The 15,459-nt window shown below is 45.8% G+C and overlaps 1 protein-coding gene and 1 pseudogene across 1 annotated transcript in view; one reads left to right on the top strand and one right to left on the bottom strand.

Moving 5' to 3' along the window:
• The window catches only part of SH3TC2 (SH3 domain and tetratricopeptide repeats 2), a 52,865-nt gene extending 42,136 nt beyond the window's left edge, over window positions 1-10,729 (bottom strand). The window contains exons 1-2 of the mRNA XM_008692532.2: window positions 10,678-10,729; window positions 974-1,072 (exon numbers count right to left, since the gene is read on the bottom strand). Coding sequence (XP_008690754.1) covers window positions 974-1,072; window positions 10,678-10,729 — 151 coding nt within the window. The remainder of the gene's footprint in view (window positions 1-973; window positions 1,073-10,677) is intronic.
• Window positions 10,730-13,815: 3,086 nt separating this feature from the next.
• LOC121102800 lies at window positions 13,816-13,916 on the top strand (annotated as a pseudogene).
• Window positions 13,917-15,459: the final 1,543 nt, after the last annotated feature.

Genomic DNA, 15,459 nt, shown 5'->3' with positions numbered 1-15,459 from the left:
TCAGAGCTCCTGGCACAAGGTTCAGTCCAGGTATAGCCCCCTCTGTGGCCAGCTCCCCGCCAGCTCCACTGAGATCTCTTACCGGGACCCTTAGGACAGATGCGTCTTGAGAATAACGTTTCCTTCACGTTAATTTCAAAATCTTGTTCTGCTTCTGGAAGATTCACACAGGTACTCTTCTGCTCAGGCCATCTCGCCCCACATATTCAACCCTTTATTCACTTAGGCATTTATTTAACAAGTGTGTACTGAGAACCTGCCATGTGTAAGGTACTGTATATAGAACGCGAACATGACCTCCACATATTTATTCAACGATTTGTGTATTTACTTACCAAACATTTTCTGAGCACCAGCTATGTGTAAATAACTCTTTTAGATACCATGTAGAATAAATACATAAGTCTTCCAATAAATTACCCCTGTCCTCCAGCACCTTAAAATTTCATTGATGATATGCCTTCTTTAGTAGAGCAAATATGTGCGGAGCTCCTAATATGTGCCGCTTGTGAAGAGCTTTGAGTATCTTTCTGAGAAGCCTTCACTTACTCTTGCAAGCAATGGAGAGCTTTGTAAGATTTGTGAGCAAGTGAATACCACAGTCAAGGTCATGCCTACAGAGATGCATTTGGGGGGCACCTGGGTGACTCAGTCGGTTAAGCAGCTGCCTTCGGCTCGGGTAGTGATTCCAGGACTCTGGGATCGAGCCCCACCTCAGGCTCCTTGCTCAGCGGGGACCCTGCTTCTCTCTCTGCTTGCTGCTCCCCCTGCTTGTGCGCTCTCTTCCCCGCCCTCTACACCGTGTCAAATAAATAAATAAAATCTTTTTTAAAAAAAGATGCATTTGGTGGTGGCACCTAGAAAGAATAAAAGGAAGGGATCCTGCAGATGGGAGAGATAAGGAGGTTACTGTGTTATTCCACATGGAAAATATTTTTTTAAAGAATAGGGCTTCTCTTTGGGGTTTAGATACCTGGAATCATATTCTGCGTCAGGAAACATTTTTCCTTGTCTTCAGATGAGGCTATAAACTCACTCGATATGGCTGGATCCTGGGAAGGAGTTTCTTTACCTGGAGGAGATCAAATGAAAGATCATTTTTTATGTGAGTGGAAGCAAGTTATAAGCATGGGCTGCAAGTCTTCGTCAAGTGACAGCTTTTCTCCAGGGCAGGTGGCATGGAAGAATGCCTCCTGCTATCACCATTGCCTTATAATTTTTTAGTGCTCAACTGTTATTAAAGACCTATCATACCTGCTATTTCAATCCTGTAGTAGCCCGAGTGTCCCTGTTTTATTTAAAATAAATAAATAAAACAGATTCCCACCTACAGGTCAGATTGAGTCCCACGGCTGAGGACACTGAAAAGGCTCAGTATATGTTGAACCTGCAAGGTCATGACAGATCTGACTGCAACAAGGTTTAAGGTCAATGGTGGGTGACGGAAGCGCTGGAGCAGAGCCAGGGAGGGCGGCATCATTAGGGAGGTGGCAGGGCATGCTTGTAATGGACTTGAAATATATCGATGGTCCCCAGTTTCCCCACTAGAGTCCTGTACGGAGTGTCTCCTCAGATCTCCAAAATGTTCCTGTCTTTGCCACTGTAGAATTATAATGAAAAGGAGAAGAAAGAGGATCACGGCACAGGCTAGGGTGAGGGAGGAGGTTATTTTGATGGCAGAGAGTTGAAAAGAGAAGAGAGTACAGCTGTAAAGCACAAGGCAGTGGATATAAAAGAAGAGAAGGAAATTTCACAAGCAGCACTCTGAAATGTGGGCCTCCTTCGTGGTATCCCCAAAATACAAGAGAACTCAAGTCCATAACACGTTACTTTTGGCTACTCTGTTGCTTTGACCATGAGACTGTTCAAGGACTACGCCTGGGATCAGAATATTATAAGCACTGCCTGGGCCTGGAAAGAGGGGTTAGGAATCTTGGCTCAAACACTATGTGCAAGTCCCTCATGTCTCCCAGTTTCTTTGATTGTAAAATTGTGCTAGATCAGAGTCAAGCAGACCATTTTGTACCGTGGACCAGTTCTTCTACTGATACAGCTCAAGAGGGCTAAGGGACCAGCCCTCACATGCCATCGACTCATTGCTGATGAGTGCGGACCCCAAATCCTCACATGGCTGCCAGGGGTTCGTGCCTCCACTTCCTGCTCCATGCCTACACAGCGAGATTTTGACATCCACGTGGAGGACTTGCCATTTCTCCAGAGCAGGAGTGCTTAGCACTTTTCGGGGTGATGTATAGGGAGAATGAAATGGATTTGGGTTTGAAAAGGCAGAAGGGGGGCCCATCAGCTCACAGCTCCTCATCCAGTCAGTCTTGTTAGGGGTTCGGTGTTGAAAGCAGCTTAGCTGGAAAGCCGGCAGTAATGAGCTATAGTTGAATGGGATCGTTTTGTAGTTCTGCCCCCAGGAGCCAAAGGTAACTGTAGCAAAAAGTCACTGGCTTGGGAATCATGAGATAAGAGGTTGAGCACAAATCAGATTCTCCCATGCATTAGTTAATGACCTTGGGTAAGACCTTTCATCCCTCCGTTTTCTGAGGTTTCACTCTTCCCACTCACAAATGGCAGATTGATCTACGTTAGTGGTTCTCAACTCTGAATGCCTATTTGAATCACTCAGATTGCTTTTTAAAAATAGCAGTGCCTAGGCCACATCTCCAGAAATGCTGATTTACGTGGTTCATAGTGGAACCCAGCCTTAGAAATTCTTTTAAGTTCCCTAAATGATTCTAATCTGAGCCAGTGTTGGGAACCATCCATCTAGAACGGTGCTTCTCAAACTTTCATGTGTGTATAAAAGGGCGGAGGATATTGGTAAAATTTAGATTCTGCCTCCATAGGTTGAAAGCCTAGGGTTCTGCGTGTCTTATGTGCTCCTAGAGGATGCTCCTGCTGGTCCCAGGATCACACTTGGAGTGGCCGCCTGCTTTCCTACTCTGCAACCGTTTGAAAACGTATAGGCTAGGGACCAGAGGCCATCACAAACCCACAAACATCATTTTTCTTTTTCTTTTTTTCTTTTTGTTCTTTTTTGTTATTCTTTTTTCTTTTCCCCACACAGTGAATTTTTAAAGTTCGAATTTGAATTGCTTGACATCACTCAGAAATTGGGATATTTTACATAACCCAGATGCTTGGCTTCACTTTGAAAATGGGAAGATCTGTAGTTCGGGGTCCTCATTCTCATGTGGCCACAGTCGGCTGGAGCCAAGCGTTTGCTGCCCCTCTGCGGGCATTTGTTCGGTCTGCACACGGTCAGACTTACTCATCCACATCTAGCCCCCGCAAGCTTTGAGAGTGTGTCCCTATCGCAACACTGCATGGAAAGATACAACAGCCTAAGGATGATGAGTGCCCACCAGGTAAGCCCAGCTTGCAGAAGGCAGTTCATGGCCACCCTGCTTTGGGAGAGAAGGCAAGGCCCAAAGCTCTGAAAAGATGTGTGAGGTTTAGAGCAGAAAATTGTAATGTTTTACAGGATGTAATTTGTAGACTGTCTGCATCAGAGTCACCTAGGTGCTGGTTTTTATAAAGTTGTCTGTCCAAACCAACGTGTAGAAAAATAGAGAAGAGGGGTGCCTGGGTGGCTCAGTGCATGAAGCGTCTGCCTTCAGCTCAGGTCATGGTCCCAGGGTCCTGGGATCAAGTCCCGCACTGGGTTCCCTACTCAATGGGGAGTCTGCTTCTCCCTCTGCCTCTGCCCCTCTGCCTGCTTGTGCTCGCTCTCTCGCGCTCTCTCTCTGACAAATAAATAAATAAAATCTTTAAAAAAAAAAAAGAAAAATTAAGAAGAATATCTGCATGACTTAAGTAGCCAGTTATTTCCTAAACAGGATGAGAAAGTACTACCCACAAAAAAAAAAATAACCGATAAAACTAGGAACCTTTGTTAACCAAAAGATGCAATTAAGAGGGGCACCTGGGTGGCACAGCGATTAAGTGTCTGCCTTCGGCTCAGGGCGTGATCCCGGCGTTATGGGGTCGAGCCCCACATCAGGCTCCTCCGCTATGAGCCTGCTTCTTCCTCTCCCACTCCCCCTGCTTGTGTTCCCTCTCTCGCTGGCTGTCTCTATCTCTGTCGAATAAATAAATAAAATCTTTAAAAAAAAAAAAAGATGCAATTAAGAGACTGAAAGGTAAATGATGGACTAGAATATAAAGCATGTACAGAATGCAAAGAATTCAAACCGGAATACATAAAGAATGTCATGCGTCTTTCAGGGACAGGTAGGCAACCACTAGAAAAATGGACAAAAGGTGTGAATAAGCACTTAACCAAAGGCAATATCCAAATGGCCAATAAATTAATGAAAAGTTTCTAAGCTTATCAGGGACATGAAAATGAAAGCCACCGTGGAACACCACTACACAGACTGGCTAAAATAAAAAGACAGATAAAGCCAAGTGTTCCTAATGTTACAATGCAACTGGAACTCCCATCATATATACGACGAGTATGAGAATAAGCCTGGAAAATTTTTACTTTGGAAAAACTGTTTGACATAGCAGTTCAAGCTGAATATATGCCTGCAGTAAGACTCTGCAATTCCAGCCCTAGGCATGTACTCAAAAGAAAACATATATGTGTTCACCAAAATACATCTACTAAAATATTCACAGCAGCAGTATATATAACACCCAAAAACTGGCAACAACCCGAATGGCCATCTACACAAGAATGGACAAGTAAGTGGTAGTATATATAACTAGGTACAATACAGCGATGAGAATAAATGAATGACACCCCCAGAAAGCTGTAGACATGGATCCATGCGCCCTGTGACAATTCACCAAGCGGTACCTACAGCATTTCCGCATATTCTCTACTTTCTCTGCATACTTCACTTCTGAATATCTGGGGGTTAAGTCTGCAGATGTGCATTTTCAGTTAGCGTCTTGAGGCTTTCTCTCGTACTCTAAAGTGTGAGAATCTCCGCCGTAGAGAGAACCAATGCACCAGCTATCTGGGCACCATGAGCCAGAGGGCAGCCACTAGAGACCCAATAAGGAATCTGGAAAATTTGGGTGAGCCGTCTAATCAGAAGGACAGTTAATGGTTGCACAGGGATTCATAGTTTACAGAACTCTTTTGCACATGGATTGTATTTCGACTGAAGGAATATGAAGACTTACCTGGGCCTTAAAAAAAAAAAAAAAAAGGACCAGAGAGACAAATCAAGGCAATGAAAAGCTATTATATAGGATGAAGTATGTTTTAAAAAAAAGACGTATGATTTTTTTAATGACTGAAAGGAAATAGACCAGAAGGGCCATAGTAGCTAAGTGCTGGGTCATTTTCCATCATCTTCTTGTCTACTTTTGTCTACTTTCCAAATATTCTGTAATAGACATACATTTGTTTTCTAACATTGAAGGCAGGCGGAGAAGTGGCTAATAACAAAGACTGTAGTTAGTCCCAGACTCAACCCTGAGCTGCTTCATTGGCCAGATGAGCCGTATAAACCAGGTGGTTCAGATGGGGCTGACTCCATCCCTAGCTCCAAAAGTGGGCACTGACTCAAGCATAAACCAGTCTTGTTATGTCATGCCACGGCCACAGAACCAAGGTAAGCCCATGAGAATCAGTCTTAGGACCCTCATCAGCACTCCGCAGGAAGAGATTTCTTTCCATTGCACTTGGAGCCGTGACTATGAGAGCCTGGAACTGTGGGGACTACCGCAGGCTGAAGGCTTGCCTGAGGGTGAGGCCAACCCAATAAAAGGTCAGGGGTTTAGGAAAGACAACTTTCTGATGACATCATTTGAATATCTTGATCCAGCCATAGCGAAAGCAAACAATCCCTGGACTTTTCATTTATGAATCAATAAATTACTTTTGGTATAAGCAAGTTTCATTTTTGTTATTATTATTATGGGTGACAAAAAGCTACTAATCAAAAAAACATTGAGATTTATTTAAAAACTGCCAAACTACTTTCCAAAGCGGCTATCCTGTTTTGCATTCCCATCAGCAATGTAAGAGAGCTCTGCTTGCTCCACATCCTCACCAACCTTGGACAGTATCAGGCTTTCTAATTTTAGCCATTCTATAGGTGTGCAGTTTCATCCCCTTGAGTCAACTGACATTCCCTTAGTAACTAATGATGTCCAGCATATTTTGCATGTGCTTATTTGCCATACGTATATTTTCTGAATGAAAGTGTCTTTACAAACATTTTGCTCCGTTTAAGTAGCTTATTTACCTTCTCATTATTGAGTTATACTAAGATTTTGTTCATTTAGTTATTTGTCAGAGAGCACAAGCAGGGGGAGCAGCAGGCAGAGGGAGAAGCAGGCTCCCCACTGAGCAAGGAGCCCAATGCCGGACTCGATCCCAGGACTCTGGGATCATGATCTGAGCCGAAGGCAGACGTTTAACCAACTGAGCCACCCAGGTGTCCCAGGATGTTTTTGTTGTTTGTTTGTTAGTTTTAATGTTCTAGATACAAGTATCAGATATGTGGTTTTCAGGTATTATCCCTGAGTCTGTGGCTTCCTTCACTTTCTTGGTAGACGTATATGGGGCGGTGGGGGAGGGGAGCAAAATTACTGGCAGAGATCAGCAAGATAAGGGGGAGTGAACTTTGCATACACATAAGACGGCAGAAGCCAGTGTGTATGTACCAGAGAGGTCGGTGATCATGGGGCTAAAATTGATAAATATGGTAGAGTCAGGATAAGGACAGCATTTCAAGGCAAGCAGAGGAATTAAGAATAGATACAGCAAGCAATAGGGAGCCATGAAGCATGCTCGAGCATGGGAATGGCATAATAAAATGGAAATTCTCCCTGGGCTGGGACAAGAAGGACAAGGGAGAAGAAAAGACAAGAGGCAGGGCGGCCAGCTAAAAAGCTGTATGGTAATCCAGCAGTGTAAGTGTGAGACTGTGCACTGTGATTCTGGCACATGAGAAGTGAGGAAGTATCGTGAATGACGTGGTATTTCAAAGTTGGAAAAGAGAAAGCATCTTGACGTATTGAATATGAGGGATAAAAATAAGGAAGAGGCAATAATTATAGAAAATGAATAGATAGAAGTGATTTAAGAGATCATTTCGTTCTGCTCTCATTTTACTGCGAAGAAACAAAGGAGTAGCGATTCTACCAAGGTCACATAGCAAGTTTGCAACAGAGTCAGAGGGCATCCAGATCCCCGGGGGGCAGACCGTGCTGCCACCGCAACATTAACCCGACCTCAGAACTCTGAGGTCTGAAGTCTCTAATCTGGAAACATCTCTCTTGCAGAAACTTGCTGGACGGGAGCTCTCTGCTCTCAGTCTCTCCTTGCTCCTACCTTCCAGCCCAACTTTAAGAAGAAAACTTGAAGAGGTGTTTCCCTGCGTACTTCTTTTCTCCGTCTACGTGTTTTTTCTCCTTCTTTGACCTGATAGTCACACCACCAGCAGGTTTTAAGATGTGAACATACACTGTCCTTGTTAGGACAGATGTTAAATCACAGCCACAGCTCCATCTACCTGCTCGGACGTATCTCTGATCGTCATGTAGAAGGAAAGGAAAAAAGCAAGCTGCATAACAATACCATTTTGCTTCAGTATCAAAATCTTCAGAAAAAATTCTTTGCAATGATTATGAGCACACGGACATGTCATAAAAGTACAAAATCACTGAATCCATGAAAGTGATTAATGCTGGGGAGGAAGGGAGGGAGAGAAATGAGACTGGGGAGAACGACCAGGGGACCCTCCTTGCATCTGCAATGTTTTATTTTTTTTTTAAGTAAGGGAATGACATAAAGATATTCTGAAGCAAATATGGTATAATGTAGAAATATGCTAGAGCTGGATGGTGGGTTTATTGTTCTGAAATTCTCTATTATCAGTAAGTTCAAAATGCCTCACAAACTTTCTAAAGTTCAAATGTGAGGCATCACTCACTATTGCCAGGATTCTCCCTCAATTTCCTATTATTATACTCATGATTCACATTTACCAAAAATGTTGAAAGTTAAAAACACCAGCAATCAATATAGGCAAATGTTCTTTCTCATATCCCCTATTTAAGAGTGTAAGTCTGCCAAATTTCTTTACGAAAGTGTTGATGATAACAGGGCAGTGCTAGAAGCTTTTAGGTCGATGACCGTTGACATGACTTACTCTCCAATCCTCCGAGAGCAACTATAATTTATTAAACAGTGGCAAGAATCTCCAAGGGTCTAGGAAGACAGACATGACAGCAATTGACCAGAACCAGCACCTCTCACCATGCTCAATGGGGAGATTTATGTGAGCAAATGAGAAACATTTCAGGGGACAGATGCTCCAGGCAGAGCCCGTGTGTGAGAATGCAGGTGACCTGCGGTGGCCAGAGCCAACATTCATCATTGTGTGACACTGCGGCAAGCCAGCTAGGCATCTGTCCAGGGCTCAGTGCTACCGAGAGCCTTCTCCTTTCCTGCCTCCCTTACCCCTGAGGACTGCTGGTCCTCCCTGTTGACTCCCCCTGAAACAGTTGTAATGGCAGAAGCAGCCAGAAACAGGAGCACAGTGGAGCCAGGAATTAGGGAGAAGGGTTGTGGGAATAGTCTTTACTAGTGAACAACAAAACAGCCCGCAATTACTGAGGGGTTAGCAGAAGCCAGACCCTGTGCTAAATCCATGAGATGAGTTATCTGATGTCATCCTCTCCCAAACGCCATGTGATAGATAGTACCGCTGGCTGCAGTTTACAGGCAGGAAAACTGAGGTTCGAAGAATATAAGAGATTTGCCCAAAGTCACGGAACTATGGAGTCACTCCAGGATATGTCTCATACTTTGTTCCATTTCTCTAGGATAAATAGGGGAGCCTAACAGGGGATGTTTATATCAGCAATCCTCAGACCTTCAACACCCGTATCATCCTCCCTAGGGAAAGGCCCCCGACAAGCACAGAAAACAGTTTGGGGAAATGGAATGAAAAGCCTCTATAATGGAAATGGCAAGTTGACTCAGAGAAATAGTGGATTCAGGATGCCAGCCACTTATCGATGCCCCAAATGAGGTGAAACAATAAAATCATTGGATGATAATGTCATAAGAACTCTGAGGATGATTTCTTCAGTGTTGGTTGGTTGGCTGGTTGGTTTGGAGCCGCAGAACTCTTGTACATGAAATCGTGGGCTGAGGGCAGGATTTCAGACAGAAGCCGAGCTGCTCCAGCTGAAGCTAGGGGTCAAAGAGCAGGAGCAGAGCTCCCTAAGGCACGTCTGCAGGCCAAGCCTACAGTCCCTCATCTTACAGATGAGCAAACAAAGGCCTAAAGAGAGAGCTTGATATGCTAGGGTCATAGAAATGTAATTAATATGGCTGACATTTCTCGTGCTTAATTCACTGTGTGCCAGGTCGTTTTAAGTGTTTCACACTTAAACTTAATCCCTACCACAACTCTATGAGGAATGCATAATTATATCACAAATCTACGGATGACGGAACTGAAACAGAGGTTAAGTAAATTGCCCAAGTCAAGTCAGAGAACCAAGATCAAACCAGACGCTTTGGCCTCAAAGACCAGATAATTCACCAGGATGATGCCTGCCCAAGTGAGGGTAGACTGAGCTGGACCTAGAACCCAGGTCCCTGGCTGGCAGACCAGGGATCCCTCATGTTCCCCCACACTCCATTCAGTGGCTGCTCCCGTGGCATACAATGGCAACAGAATTTAGGGAAAGGGTCTGAAAAGTTTCTAAATCTTAGAAATCTGGAGATGCAAAATGTTTTCATGGCTAAAGGTTGTGCCTTTTGTGCCAAGGGCATCATTTGTGAACCTGTTTCCCTTGGCTAGGGGTTCTCCTGGGTTCCCCTTCCAAGGAACCGCATGGAACTCCAGGCATGGAATCCTAACGAGGGTTGGGAATGATTCCTTGGCATGGTGCTCTATCTCCCAAGCAAGTCCTCCCTGACTCTGCCACCTTCCCACAAAGCTGCCACACACCCTGATAAATGCCCTACTCAAGATGGTGGGGCCCCACCTTGGTCCTGCTCTGAAAAGAAGCAAGGAGCTTGCATTAGGGAGACTAACCACCCTGGTTGCCTGGGACTCTTCTGGTTTTAGCACTGACTGTATCCTGAGAAAGTCTTCGGGCCCGGGCAAACTGGGATGATGGGTCACCTGATATCAAGTCTCAGATGACTTGACAATTTCTAAGGGCAACAACTCTCCGTGGCCTCAAGTTGACGTACACACACACACACACACACACAATCACACCGTAATAGGTAGGAGGCAGGAAATTGTTTGTTTTTCTCTAGTGACAGCAACCCTGATAAAAATAGGGTTGAGTGACTGAGGCCAAATTTATGACCACCCATGGGCCCCAGAGGCACTCACTGCCTGAGGTTCTTTCCTGACCTAGGGAATCCTGGGAAGAAAAGACGGAAGGGGCCCGTCACACCCTGTGAGTGGCAGCCAAGAGCAGCGCTGGCTCCTCACAGAGTGAGCTCAAAGTCTCTCTCCTCTGGAAAAGTAGAAGTTTCCCAGGGTCTACTCCCTTTTCACAAAGCCAGAATGACAAATACTGAATGAGGGAAGGAGGAGAGGGGGCCAGAAAGTACAGCCATCTCCCCGTCTTTAGAAAAGCGGCATTCCCAACCCAGCAGATCCCGGAGTCTTCACTGGACCGACTACCTCAGTGAAGCCACAGGCCAAGGCCCCGCAGGAGACTCACCTGGGCCCCAGGACAGACTCGGCTCCCCAGGAATGCAGAAGCAGCCACCCATGTGTGCATTATTCTCCCCAGGCCAAGGCCCCTAGGAACACCAGCCAGAAGAGCACTGGGAGGGTACAGCCTTCTGACGGTGTCCCTCCTCCCGCCTCCTCCCTGGCACACTAGGGACCAAAACCCAGCTCAACGCACAATGCAGCCTTTGAGATCCGCTGCAGCAGGAGGCCCAGGGAGGAGGGGAGGGGCAGCCCAGCCCTCAGGACCCAGAGTCCTTACACTGTCAGGCCCTGCCTGGGGAGCAGCGCTCCTCCCTGCCTGTCTGCAGATTGCTGCAGGCCTATCAGGCTGTGGCACATTCCTCACATTCTAGGACTGAGATACACAGTTAGGTTCCTGTGGGGGAGGCCTGGGTGGGGGAGGAGGGCAGAGAGCATCCCAGGAATCAAGGCTGCTGTTCTTGTTTTCCCCGGACTGACTTGGCCCACACTGACTTGCCTGCCAATGAGAAAGCCAACCCCACCCAGCCTCCCTCTGCCAACCCCTCCCTCAGCTCTGGGGCTGAAGCTGGAGCTGTGGACGCAGCATCTCACCTGGGCCCCAGCAGCACCGCGAGCCAAGTCCTCGCTGCTGAGTGTGCAGAGCCCCAGCCCCTGGTCCTAAAGCTTTGGTCAGAAGGAGTGTGAGAATTCGCCTGATGGAGCCCAGCACCTTAGGGATGAGAGGATGGAGACCAAGTCTGGGAAGGCTACGAGTATGCACAAAAACCTGGTCTCCCCAGACCAGCCTTCTTTTTCCGTTTTGGACAAGGAGCGGAGCCAGAGAATGCAGTGGACACCGTAGAGGAAGCCTCCCGGTGACATCTTCCAAAGGAGGCAGAGAAAATATGGTTAATGTCCACAAGATTGGGCAGAGACAGGACTGTGATTTAACAACCAAGCTTAAGGATCACTAATTACTTATGATTTTCTTAATGCCTAGAGCAAAGTTCAGTGGTGAGTGAACCGAAGAGGGAGGAGGGGCAGCCGAGAGCAGGCAGAGTCCTAACCGCTGTCTTGCAGGCTACGTGCAGGCTGGGCGGGACGTCAGGCTCACAAGCATTTTAGGGACGGAGGTGGCCTGGCCATGTATATATTCTGGGAGGAGCACTGGGGTGACAATGTGAAGGATAGCCCAGGGGTCAGTGTCCCTGGAGTGGTCACGAGTGTCCCCTGCACACACCAGCTCAGCTTCAGGTGACAGAGTCTGGCTTCAGTTTCAATGCTGACTCATCTTGACTCTCAGTCACCAAGCGTTTGCCACGGGCCAGGCACTCACCATACACGACTTCCTTTAAATCCCGTAACAGCCCCATGATGGAGGCCCTATCAGCTCTACTGTGTAAGTGAGAAAATGCGTGAAGAGGGCCGTATAACTTGTCCAAAGCCCCACTAGCTACGAATGTCAGATTCAGGACTAGGGCCGGGTCTACTTGATTCCACAGCTCAGGAGCTTCCAGCTTCCGATCTACGAGCTCTTTCCATGACCACAGTGAAAAACAATGAGATCATCTGATATGAACCCTCAGAGCTTGCTGACCACTCTGGAAGGCCCAGGAGAGGAGGGCTAGGGCAGGGTAGGGGGACAGGCGGGATAGGGTCTCTCCGATCCCATGGCGGATGTTTCCTCTGTGCACATCTGTCTAAAGAATCCACTCCCATAATGTCCCATGACTTTTCCCTCACCAAAGTGTGCCTCGCCTCTGTTTTAGGATGTTTTCTTGGACTTAAGATAAAAGAGCAAGAGTTTCTTTAGAAAGTAGTCACTCAAAATTTTGGGAGATATGTGAGAATCAGACAGTGAAGAAAAACCATGTTTAACTTGCACATGATGACAAATGCTTAGAGTTACCCCTTCTCCTTGACTAGCCCGCACACCCTTCTTACAGAGGTTCAGAGACAGAGATCCGAAACTGCAAATGACTGAGACCAACCAAAGGAAGCCCGCCTGTCCCAGATGACACCCTGCTGATGTCTCAGCAGTTGGCTGAGACATACATTTTGGCAAGTCCATTCTGGATAAAGGCGTTGCTTCTCTTGAGATGCAAGAATCTATCTTACATATGGGTAACTCAGATGAATTAGCCTGAACAAAGAGCTTTCCAGGCAAGGAGAGCAGAAGGTGCAAAGGCCTTGAGGCTGGACCATGAGTGGCAAGTGGAAGGAAAAGCATGTGTGGCTGGAGTCCATGAGGCAGGGCAGCGTATAGAGATGAGGTTAGAGCACGCTGCTGGAGGCAAGATTGCATAGGACCTTGAAGGCCATCTAAGGACTTCGGCTTCTACTGTGAGTGGGATGGGAGACAACGGAGGATACTAAACAGAGGAGTCTCATGATGGACTTAGGACTTTAAAGGGTCACCCTGGCTGCTCCTTGAAAAATAGGCTGGAGGCGACTGGGTGGCTCAGTGATTGAGTGGCCAACTCTTGATTTCAGCTCCAGTCGTGATATCAGGGTCCTGGGATCGAGCCACCATGTGCTGGGCTCCATGCTCAGCGGGGAATCTGCTGGAGATTCTCTCTCTCTCTCTTTCCCTCTGCCCCTCCCCCCGCTGCTCACTCGTGCATGCTCTCTCTCTCTCTAAGATAAATAATTCTTAAAAAAAAAAAAAAGACGAAAGAAAAATAGGCTGTAGCTGGGATTCCAGGTATGCAGAAACTGTAATATCCAGAAAAAAGATAATGATGGCCTGCAACAAGGTGACGGCAATGGAGGTCGTCAGAGGGGCTTAGGTGTTAGAAATATTTCTGAATGAAGAGTATATTAATCAAGGTTCTCCAGAGGAGCAGAATCAATAGGGTATAAATATATCTGTGCCACAAGGACGGCACTGCCCCACCTAAGAAGCCCCTGCTAGGCTTCAGGCAACGAGGACTAGGGAGCCATGTTCCTGTGGTAAATAGCCAGATATCCTGGTTTGTCATGGAAACCACACATCAAGATTTTCACATCAAGTTCCCAAACTTTTTAATGGTCACAAACTAGGCTCGCTTCAGCAGCACATATTGTAAAATTGTTATATGCAAACAATGAATCATGGAACACTACGTCAAAAGCTAATGATGTACTGTATGGTGACTAACATATCATAATAATAGGAAAAGAATAAAAAATAAAATAAAATAAAATAAAATTGGAACGATACAGAGATTAGCATAGCCTCTGCGCAAGGATGATGTGCAAATTCGTGAAGCATCCGCCATTTTGAGCATCGTATAGAACTGAATCGTTATGTTGTTCACTGAAAACTAATATAATGCTGTATGTTAATTATACTTCAATAAGAAAAATAAGAATTAAAAAATTAATGCTCGACAGACTAATTCAGAAAATCTTCCAAAGCACTGTGTAGGCCAATACTTCAGAGCAGACCAACGTGCCTGTAGGCCCAATCCAGCCCAAGAGCAACCAGCTGGACCCTTCAGATGTGAAACTGAATTTTTTGTCTTGGGAAATTCACAATCTAGTTGGGATAATAAGATATCCCAAGTTGGAGATATCTAGTTGGGAAATGATAATTCAAGGGAAAAACTGCAAGACTATGTCATGGGTGGAATTCTGTCCCCTCCAAAAATGATGTTTTGAAGACTTAACCCCCAGTACCTCAGAATGTGACCTTATTTGAAAATAGGATTGTTGTAGATATAGTTATTTAAGTTGGGTTCATACTGGAGTAGGGAGGGCCCCTAATCCAATGACTGGTGTCCTTATAAAAAGAACACCCTATGAAGACATAAACACAGAAGCAGAAGCCCCGGCAACAATGAGGGGAGTCGCGTTATGCATCCACAAGCCAAGAATTGCCCGGGATTGCCAGCAAACCACCAGAACTCAGGAAGAGGCAAGGGACGCTTCTCCCTGCAGGTTCCAGAGGGTGCGGAGTCATGCAGACACCTTCATTTGGGACTTCCAGCTCCCAGAACTATGAGACAATATATTTCTATTGTTTGAAGCCCCCCAGTTTGGGCAGTTTGTTAGGACAGCCCCAGGAAACTCCACCCTGCTGTGTTTTTACCTCTCAGAGGTCAGTTTGGGCATGAGATTTGTGGTCAAAAGACCAAAGTTCAAATCCTGGCTCTGCCATTTCCAAGTTGTATGCTGTTTATGGTATAGTCTCCTTTGCAAATAACAATGATAATAATAGTCACATCGAAATCACAAAAAAAGTTCTACCTCACAAAATGATTGTGAGGATTTAAAAGGTGTTTATAGGTGTTGGTTTTTTACTTGTGCAAATCTCGCACGTTGTGTGTGTGTGTGATCACTGTTATACTAGTCTTTGGCATATTGTCCATGTGTCCAGACGCTGAGGGAGAAGGGACATCCCTGGTGAGCAGAATGTGACTATCGACCATGACAGAGACAAAATCTCCATTCCAATCAGAAAGCTTACAAGGAAATGCATCCAAGTAAAACTAGGTCTGCCTGTCCTCAGATAATCAGGAAGATTCCTTTCATTACCTCAGGCAAAGACATCCAGCCTAGCCACCCGGGCGGCATTTCTCTCCTTACTTCTCGACTGGCCAATGTTTTCGACAGACATGAGTTTTGCAAGCAGTTTACTTAAGAAAGAAAAATGAAATTTCAAGCTTAACTATTTTCATCACTATGGTATTTGGCTTTTGTGATTTAGCAAATCAGTTTCAAGCAAAAGGAAGAGTGTGTCTCTTTTCTTTTCTAGGTGTTTTCATTGATCAATTTCATTGGGTGACCTTGGGAAAGTCAACCATTTCCCCTTCGGTGCTCTCCT

The sequence above is a fragment of the Ursus maritimus genome, unplaced genomic scaffold (assembly GCF_017311325.1).
Source record: "Ursus maritimus isolate PB19 unplaced genomic scaffold, ASM1731132v1 scaffold_15, whole genome shotgun sequence".
Classification (NCBI taxonomy): Eukaryota; Metazoa; Chordata; class Mammalia; order Carnivora; family Ursidae; genus Ursus; species Ursus maritimus.
This window is presented reverse-complemented; position numbering and strand designations above follow the sequence as displayed.